The 10,224-nt window shown below is 42.3% G+C and overlaps 1 protein-coding gene across 1 annotated transcript in view; it reads right to left on the bottom strand.

Moving 5' to 3' along the window:
* Positions 1-4,028: 4,028 nt before the first annotated feature.
* The window catches only part of LOC130273987 (baculoviral IAP repeat-containing protein 1-like), a 173,715-nt gene continuing 167,519 nt past the window's right edge, over positions 4,029-10,224 (bottom strand). The window contains exons 22-25 of the mRNA XM_056521698.1: positions 9,269-9,430; positions 7,072-7,158; positions 5,888-6,052; positions 4,029-4,795 (exon numbers count right to left, since the gene is read on the bottom strand). Coding sequence (XP_056377673.1) covers positions 4,431-4,795; positions 5,888-6,052; positions 7,072-7,158; positions 9,269-9,430 — 779 coding nt within the window. The 3' untranslated portion in view covers positions 4,029-4,430. The remainder of the gene's footprint in view (positions 4,796-5,887; positions 6,053-7,071; positions 7,159-9,268; positions 9,431-10,224) is intronic.

Here is a 10,224-nt window from a genome sequence, read left to right as displayed (position 1 = left end):
ATCCAAAGGATAGGGGACAAGATGCCTGATCGCGGGGGTCCCGCCGCTGGGGACCCCCGTGATCTTGCACCCCAGTTAAAATCAGTCCCCGGAGCGTGTTCGCTGTCACGCCCCCTCCCATAGGCTTGCATTGAGTGGCGGAGCGTGAGGTCACACGGGGGCGGAGCGTGACGTCACACGCCACCTGCCCCGTGGTCGCCAGTAATCAGACCCGGAGCGAACATGCTCCGGGGACTGATTTTAACTGGGGTGCTGCGTGCATGATCACAGGGGTCCCCAGCGGCGGGACCCCCGCGATCAGGCATCTTATCCTTTGGATAGGGGATAAGATGTCTAAGCGCCGGAGTACCCCTTTAAGGACTCAAAACTATTTTTCGTTTTTCCTCCTCACCTTCTAAAAATCATAACTCATTTAATTTTGCACCTACAGACCCATATGAGGGCTTGTTTTTTTGCATCACCAGTTGTACTTTGTAGTGACTTTACTTATTTTATAACATAATCTGCAGCGAAACAAAAAAAATGTTGTGGGGTGAAATGGAAAAAACACAGCCATTTTGCTACTTTTTAGGGCTTCCGTTTCTAGGTAGTGGACTTATTGGTAAAAATGACACCTTATCTTTTATTCTGTAGGTCCATACAGTTACAGGGATACCCAATTTATGTAGGTTTTATTTTACTACTTTAAAAAAATTATAACTACATGCATCAAAAAAGTATGTTTTAAAATTTTTATTTTCTGACCCCTATAATTTTATTTTCCGCATATGGGGCTATATGAGGGCTCATTTTGTGCGGTGTGGTCTGTAATTTTTATTGGTACCATTTTTGTGTTGATGGAACTTTTTGATTGCTTTTTATTATTTTTTATGGTATATGAAGTGACCAAAAATTCACAATTTTGGACTTTGGTATTGTTTTACGTTTACGCCATCGACCATGCAGTCTAGCTAACCTTATATTTTAATAGTTTAGACATTTACGCACGCGGCAGTACCATATAATTTTTTTTTATTTAAAAAAAATAGGAAAAAAGGGGGTGATTCAAACTTATTCACATTTTATTCTTTTTTCTATTTATTTATTTTTTTACACTTTTTTTTTTCTAAGCCACCACAGAGAGCTATACCATGCAATCTTTTGATTGCATACACTGATCAATGCTATGCCATAGCATAGCATTGAACAGTGTTATCATCGCTCCGCTGCTCCACCCTGCTGAGCAAGCTTGGAGCAGTAGATCACCGCTCGGAGGACAAGGAGGCAGGTGACGACCCTTTTGTCGTCCAGTAACTGATCGGGACATCGCAATTCTGATGCGATAGCCCCAATCAGCATCGCTGAGCTGCCGGGATAATTTAATTTCCCTTTAGACGCCACAATAAACTTTGATTGCGGTGTCTAAAGGGTTAATGCCGGACATTGGCCCGATCGGCTGTGCGCATCATTAACCCTAGGTCCTGGCTGCTGATAGCAGTCGGGACCCACGGGGTTTGAAGCCTTCTCCGCTCGTGGGACTTAATTATATGTCAAAATGATTTACATGTGATGTTTAAAGCGTTACAACCTGTAGTCCACCTTTTTAGCTTTCTGGTCGCTCAGTTCTACCACTAGGAGTTACAGGCGGGTGAACTGTTTGTATGAAACAGCAGAGGATGGGAATTGGGAACTAGTGTGAGAGGCTCAATAGTGAGGGAGCACAATGTGAACGGCACAAAAGGGTGGAGACTTAGGGGGAGATTTATCAAAACCTGTCCAGATGAAAATTTGCCTAGTTACCCAAAGCAACCAATCAGATCACTTCTTTCATTTTTAACAAGGCCTCTGCTAAAATTAAAGAAGCGAGCTGATTGGTTGCTATGGGTGACTGGGCAACTTTTCCTCTGGACAGGTTTTGATAATTCTTCCCCTTAGTCCTTGTTCGTACAGTAAATTTTTTGAGCGTGTTAATTTATAGATTTTAATCATTACGGGTCTGTTCACATGTACAGAATCCTGTGTATATTTAATGTGCAGGATTTGATTCTGCAGATTTCAATGTAAACGAATTGAATGAAGACAGCTTCAAATCCTATGCATCAAATATGTGCAGCATACTGCACATGTGAATACACCTTAATGATGACACAACCGTTGTCCATGTAGCCTGTTATGTCTTATGGACATCACAGAATGAAAAGTCCATCTGGTACGGTGTTTCTCAAAGTGCGGTCTTCAAGTCCCCAAACAGGTCATGTTTTCAGGACTTCCTTAGTCTTCCACAGGTGATATAACTGTGGTGATCCACTGATCAGAATTATATCAACTGTGAAAGACCAAGGAAATCCTGAAAACATGACCTGTTTGGGGACTTGAGGACCTCGCTTGAGAAACACTGATCTGGTAGACCTGATGTCTTCATGCAGGTAGTCATAAACGCATTCCTATAATGGCTCGGGTTAGAAAAGCTAGACACACTGATACATATGCAAGTAAGCGAACAATGATAGTATATTAAAGCCAGCATGTCTTTGGCTAGATCTGCATGGCAATGGCTTCATGTCAAAAGCTAGACAGCAACAAAAATGGAACTAGACAGTCTAAGGATGAGGTAAATTTAACAAAGTGGAAATCCACAGTATTGGCACTGTTACAGGAAATCTGTCATCTGCACTTACCTGTCGGTACAGACTGGTAGTGCAGGTGACACTGTTAACCATTCTTACCTGTCCTTGCTCTGTGCTCCCGTTCTCTCATGATCTTCCTCCATATCTCCCGTTCTGGGGTTGACTTGGAGCATTGGCAAAGCTTCCTGTTGTCACCGCTGCTGTTTGCTAGCAGTGGAACTCAGCAGAGAAACGGCAGCGATGACATCAGGAAGCTCCACCCAGGCTCCAAGTCCTCCCCGGAACGTAAGATACCGAGGAAGATGGCAGGAGAACCAGAGCACGGAACGGGTTAGTGCAGGCGACACTGATGACAGATTTGCTTTTAAGACAAAATGTGTACAGAGAAAGAGATCCCAGCACTGGAAGTATATTATCACCCTTTATGTAAGGTGAAGAGTTGAATGCTGTACTGCTCTAGCCGTCGGGGGTGCATGTGCAAAGGAACAGAATAGGATGCAATAACTGTATATAGAGAAAATGAAGCCAGCACTCATCCATTCTGCATAGCAATCTTGTAGTTCTTTATTTCTAAAACACGGCAGTACACAAATGAAAGGCAGGGAGAGGGAAGGAAGAGCTCAGCCGCACAACATAAATTGAAATAAAGAACTACGAGATTGCTACGCAGAACGGGTGAGTGCTGGCTTCATTTTCTCTATATACAGTTAATTTCCTTTTAAGGGATGTCACCGCTGGAGCTGTGACCCAGTCACACAGACCATATACTCAGCAGTAGGGACTAAGGAAGCTGGCTGCTATCCCAACATAGTCGTGCTCTGTACAGTACACAGAGAATACTAATACTCAACCGCTAGAGAATTACAGCAGTATGGCACTCGCCAGACCCGGGTCTTGCTTGAATGTGTCTTCACAAAGATGCAATTATGCTAAACCAGAGTCTGGTGAGTTAAGTACAGCTGTTCTTCTAAATTCATCAAAGTGGCTCAGTCTATTTGATAAATTGGTGAAGCATTAGACTGTCTAGTTTCAGTTTTAGACCTAAGTTCAACTTTGAGGTTGGCTTGAACAGTTTGCAAGGTTTGAACACAGATGTAACAAATACCTAATGTTTCGGAGAAACACTAGTTTTTTTAAACTTTAACTTTATTGATTTTTTCAAAAAGCAAACTGATAAATGTGAGTAATAATACAGTAAATCAACCTAAAGCAGTGGTCTCCAAACTGTGGACCTCTAAGCATAATCTGCTTTAGCAACAAAAAAGAGAGAAGAATAATCGGCAACTCACCACGGCCAGCTGAGTATATCTTCTTTTATTGATTCATACTCACAAACATCTCATTTGGGAAGAGGGTAGTGGGGGGACACAGGATGGCCACCAAGCTCCGTTTCGCACGATGTTCGTGCTTCCTCCGGCAATCTGCTTTAGAATAATGCTTCAGGAGTGTACATACGGAGTCCTGACAGTAGCTATCTTATGCTTCAGTTGCAGTTGGCTGGGTCTAGTTGTTAAAAACCTATAGCACTTTGATATGGAATTGTCCCATTGTGTCCACAAGGAGGTGCCAAAACACCAAAAAGTTTAGTTTATGGTGATCAAGTCATCTGCCTAGCGGAGCTCTCAATTTTCTTTCCCAAATAAACAGACCCTGTTTCTTTGCAAGTGAAGGTTTCTCCATATTCTGTATGTTTTTACATAAGGTAGTGATGAAGCAGGAGAGGCAATGCTTGGCAGATGGGGGCACACACATAAAGAACAGCTTTGTGCTCAAAACTACTTTTTGGTAAATTTTCTTGGTTAATGCAGTAATAAAAATGAACTTTTAATTCTCTATATTTGGTGTAAAATGTATTGGTATTTGCCAGTGGATTTCTAAGCTCTTGGATTGAGGATGTTTCTCCTTCATTTTGTTGAACATGCCAAGGTCATCTTTATCCAGCTGCCATCCCTGCATCAATATGGCATTGAGGCTTGGCATCCGAGACACAAAGCGGACAAAGGCGGTGACAGTGGTGGCTTGAGACTTTATGGATTCATGACATATTCTTATCATATTCAGGTTGCTTAACTCCGGCATGTCTGCTGCTGTTTCAAAAAACTTTGTCCATCCAGATTCAGTGATGCTGTAGTTGGAAGGCAACTCTAGGTGGCAAATCCTTTTCAGGAAGCCATTTTTTGACACTTTTCCTGTAGATGTCCAACATGAAGGAAAAAAATATTGGTCGTAGTACATTGAGTTTAATGGGGCTCTTTAAAGTTATTACTTACCTTTCTGTTCACTTCTGTGTCCATGACACTGCCAGATAAGTTTTCCTTCAGCTTATAGGGGGTGGGATGTGATGCTGCTTTATGCACTAAACTGCAGCTGCCACATATGGATGAAATAATGCCTCTATGTGGTTCCAATAGTTGCTCAAATTTACTAGTAATGCCAGCAACATGGTGCAATCATTGGCCCCTCATGCAGCAGCCACAACTAGTGCAAACCTCAGAGAAACAGCCTGTCCCTTCAAGCAGTGGAACTGGCTCAGACACAGAAGTGGACAATTTGGGAGCCATTTAAGGCCCTTTTAAACTGGGTAATTATTGGATGAACAGTCAAATGATTGCCCCGTAAAAGGCACAGCATTCAGTCACAGCGCTCACTCATTGGCTGATCACATCTTATAGTCATGGTTAGTCAGCCGCACACTAGTTTCCAGAATTGGGGCCCTAATACCCTGGGAGATTATCAGCCAAACAGGCCCTATGTAAATGCTGCTTCTTAAGCTTATCGGGTAATTTAAACCTACTTGAAAATTATCAGCTATTGCTCGTATATAACCTAGTGTAACACTAGGTTTCCACACACTTTTTTTTTTCTTTCTGCCACTACAGTTTTTGAGCCAAAGTCAGAAGTGGATTCAATAGGAAGAAGTATAAGTCCTTACTTTATATTTCCTATTCCTTTTGAATTTACTTTTGGCTTTGACTCAAAAACTGCAGTGGCAGAATCCCCCCCCCCCCCCCCCCCCCCAAAAAAAATGCTAGTAAAAAACACTCTGTGGAAACCTAGCCTAATAGGGGATGTATGTATGGTTAATTGCAGCAAAGGGCCACACAACCGATCCAGCGATTGTTTATTTGGCCCTCCCTGCACGATAGTTTGAGCCTTGTAATAGGCTCTGTAAGGGAGCTCCAATCTATAACATTGGCCCTCATTTACAGACAGGCTTGGCACAGTTATTAGGGCCCTTAAACTATTTGATCTTCCTGAATGTATGTAAACTATTGACTCACCTAACGCTGCAATGCTTTCATCATCTAATATCTCCTTCATGGACAGGAACTGGAGGTTGGGAAGATGCTGGAACTGTTCAATAATGATCTTTGCAGCATGAGCCATTCCTTCCCCAACAGGCAACCACACCTTCTCCAGGTGACTGAGGGGTCCCAATGACACAGCTATAAGCAGAGGATCTTTATTAGCCCGGGGTACATAATAAAAGCATAAATGGCAAAGTCTGCGTCACAATATATCACATGGCTGAATATTTTTTTTAAGACTATTTATACGCTGCATTGTTTTGCTGTAAAGTCTTTGGGTTTTGCTGCAACTTTTTGAAATCACAGTAAGGGTAGGGTCAATTGCCAAATTTGGCTGCATATTTTCTGCAGCTGATTTTGCTACTCATTGACAGCGCATTCCTGTGCGGTGCTAGTGCTGGAATATTATACCGGCACTCTGCGGTTTGCTGAATGTTCACACACAGATTCTCTGTGCGGACATTCCATCGTGTTAACGTTGCCTAACAATACAGAATAAGGGCTCATTCACAGGGGTGGATTTCATTGCGAGTTAGCAGTGTGTTTCCTGCTGTCAGTTTGAATGAGGAAAATTTTAAGCAACAGAATTTCTGTTTCAGAAAAACCGCTGCAAACCCCATCGAAGTTAATGTGGTCTGTGACAAATTTTTTGCACAGGAAAATACACTGCGGAAAATATGCAGCAGAGAGCCCACCCCCATTTAAACTTGCGGTGGGAAACACGCTAGTATTTTGCAATGAAATCTGCCCCTGTGAAGGAGCCCTTATGCAGCTTCCTCTAAATGCTGAGAGCAGATTGACCTGTAACCTTGTATACACCAATAGGCAGAACTTCTCTCCTTTTTATGTGAGCAGGCACAACCAGCTTTCATCCAAAGTAAGGGACATTTGCTGAGATGGGTAAAATATGTGGCAGAAATTCGATGACTCTTTTTAAGGCAGGCTATAATCAAGAAATACGTTAAGTCTCTGGACAACCCCTCAAATTGATGCTAAAAATTGCAGTAAAATCAACTACACCTAATAAACAAAATATATATTGTAACGTGCTTGGTGCCGCCTCAGAAATTAAAATGTATCTGTCCAAGTGGAATAATTTACATAACTGCTGCAAAGTAACCAAACATGCAACTTTCAAAAACTACTGTGTACTATACCAAACATCTCAGCAGTCTCTGTTCCAACAATCCTATGCCGGTCCAAATTTAGAGTTTTCAGAGATGTAAAATTCTTCATTGTCGCAGCTGTCACAGAGAAGGCGAAAGTGATGAATAGTTTACAAATCTGTAAAGTATCCTCAGCGAAAACTTGTAAAGTAAGTATATATACACAGTAAAATTCTTAATTTATTTAAAGAGAAACAGACAGCTAATTCACCAGCACTGAACCCAATAAACTAGGTTATAGTGTGGGTGAATAGCTGCAAAAAGGGGAGTTACATATTTAGGTAAATTGAGTTCTGCCCCATACTAATTTCATTAGCATTGTGCAGCTTTGCACAGAGGAAGCGGACAGCTGGCTCACTCGGCTCCCCTACTTTATCAATATTCACTCTACGGCCTGCACCCTTCCATGACGTGAGAGCCGGAAGTCGAATGTAGCGAGGAGCAGAGGGCTCACTCTTCCACCAGCTCCACGCCTCCACTGCGCAAAGCAGCACAATGCCATCGAAATTAGTAGGAGGCAGAACTCAGGTAATACTTTACCTAAATATGTTAGTGCAGGTGAAGTAAGACCAGACACACAGGTCTTCCCCACCACAGCCCTGTGTATGTGCAGGAAGGCTTAGCGGGCTGAGCACACCGATGTAACTGTGACTTGCAGGCCCACCTCTAAACCTTACTGCCCACACAAGGCTGCAGCAGGGAAGCCCTGTGTGTCTGCTCATAGCGCATCCGCAGCATATTACAACCTGGGACATTTACAGCATATCCAAAGTATATGCCATAAATGACCTCTGAATATGGACCCCACCTCTGGGACCCCCACCAATGCTGTGACCAAGGCCTTCCTAGGTCGGCAGGAAGCAGAAGTCAACTGAAGTGGGAAAGTTATGCAATTCGCATAACTCCCATTAGCTTTATTGGGAGTTGGGCAAACATCGTACCCCTGTTAACTGTGCTTTTTACGCAACTCCAGGAGTTGTGCTAACAGTGTAGCTCACGGGCCTTGGTAGTTTGCGCAACTCTCAATAAAGTCATTGGGAGTTATGCAAATTGCATATCTTCCGCACTTCAACTACTTTTGGCTTCCCAACTACCTTTGGTGGATGCAAACAGGCCAAAGAGGATCAGGAGCTATATTTTAACTAGGTGAAAACACCCCTTTAAAGGAGTACTGCAGAGTAGGAAAATGTATCTCTTATCCAAAGGATAGGGGATAAGTGTCTGATCATGGGGAGTCCGACTGTTGGGACACCCCCCCCCCCCCATGATATTCTGCACAACGCTCTGGATCTCCTCGTGCACTCTCCTCAGAGCTGGGGTCGACATGCGCCCTCCATTAATTTCTATTGGAGAGCCGGAGATACACAAGTACAGTGCTCGGGTATCTCTGGCTCTCCTATAGAGCTGAATGGAGGGCACATGCCAACCTCCGCTTCTTGCTCAAGAAGAGCCAGAGCACCATGCAGGAGATCGCGGGGGGAACCCCCCATGATCAGACACTTATCCTTTGGATAGGAGATACATTTTCCTACACTGCAATACTCCTTACTGATGTCCAAAGCCCTTTAGCCCTAAACAAATCCCTTAACTAGTAAATTTTATGTCTAAATAATTGGTAGACTATGGCAGAGACAAACACAAGCATTTGTGAAATGCAATGCCCCTTTCACAATAACTTTGAATATATTTGTAAGGCTGGGTTCCCACTACGTTTTCTCCCATACGTGAGCGCATACAGCAGGGGGAGCTAAAATCTCACACTTCCGTATGCCTTCGTATGCGCTCCCGTATGCCTTCGTATGCGCTCCCGTATGTAATTCATTTCAATGAGCCGGCCGGAGTGAAACGTTTGGTCCAGTCGACTAATTTTTGCGCTGTATGCGCTTTTACAACCGGACATCAAACAGTGGTTGACCACAGTTTTAGATCCGGGGAAAAAGCACATACAGCGCAAAAATGAGCTGACCGGACCGAACGTTTCACTCCGGCCGGCTCATTGAAATGAATTACATACGGGAGCGCATAAGAAGGCATACGGGAGTGTGAGATTTTAGCTGATGTGAACCCAGCCTAATAAATAACAGTTATATTGTTAGGTCATTAAACCGGTCATGAATAAATAAAAATCTAAAATACTGCTGGGAATTTACACTAAAGTATTATTTTCCTTATTATTGAGAAGTATTACCAAGAACAGCCATATCATCTTCATGAAGTATAGATCCAAAGAAACTCAGTTCTTTCAGCTTCTTACACTGTGAGAGTGAGCTCATAACACCATTAAAATCTATATAATATTTCAAGGATAAGTGCAGAACCTCCAAATCTGTAAAATGTCTGATGAATGGGACTGTAAAAATGTAGAAACACATGAGGGTTAGTAGTAATACACCAGAATGACCTCTCTCTATCGATCAAGACATATATATAATTGTTACAAAGGTGGACATAGGGGGAGATTTATCAAAACCTGTGCAGAGGAAACGTAGCTGAGTTGCCCATAACAACCAATCATATCCCTTCTTTCATTTTTGAAAAGGCCTCTGAAAAATCAAAGAAGCAATCTGATTGGTTGCCATGGGCAACTCAACTTTTCCTTTAATTTGGACAGGTTTTGATGAATCTCTATGGAGTATAAATATGCATACAATAGAATTTATGTACATAATTATTCCACAGCACATATTTCCATGCCCCTTGAGCATCACGCTGAAAAAGTCCCTTCTAAGTATAGCTCTCTTCTAATATATATATAAATTGTTATAAAGCCTGTTGTTATAAACAGCCGTTGCCTGTTTATCCTCCATTTTCCCGCTCTTCTAGGTCACCTGACCTGTTTCCAACTATCCCATTCTTTTATCCTTAATGGACCTTTCTTTTTTTCCTGATAATATATAAGTTCATATTTTTTTTTACTTTTTGCACCAGATTCTTCCACTCATTAATATTTGGCGCCATCAGCGCAAACCATTTTCTAAGAATCACCATTTTTAACAGGCTTAATAATTTTAATATAAATGTTTTCTTTTTCACTATCCCAATACTGCTGTCCAAAAATTATAGTTTAATTTGACCCCAAAATCTTCCTTAATCTTTCTGAACCCCATTGCCCATAATTGTTGTGATTTCGCACATCCCCATATG

The sequence above is a fragment of the Hyla sarda genome, chromosome 1 (assembly GCF_029499605.1).
Source record: "Hyla sarda isolate aHylSar1 chromosome 1, aHylSar1.hap1, whole genome shotgun sequence".
In the NCBI taxonomy this organism is placed as follows: domain Eukaryota; kingdom Metazoa; phylum Chordata; class Amphibia; order Anura; family Hylidae; genus Hyla; species Hyla sarda.
This window is presented reverse-complemented; position numbering and strand designations above follow the sequence as displayed.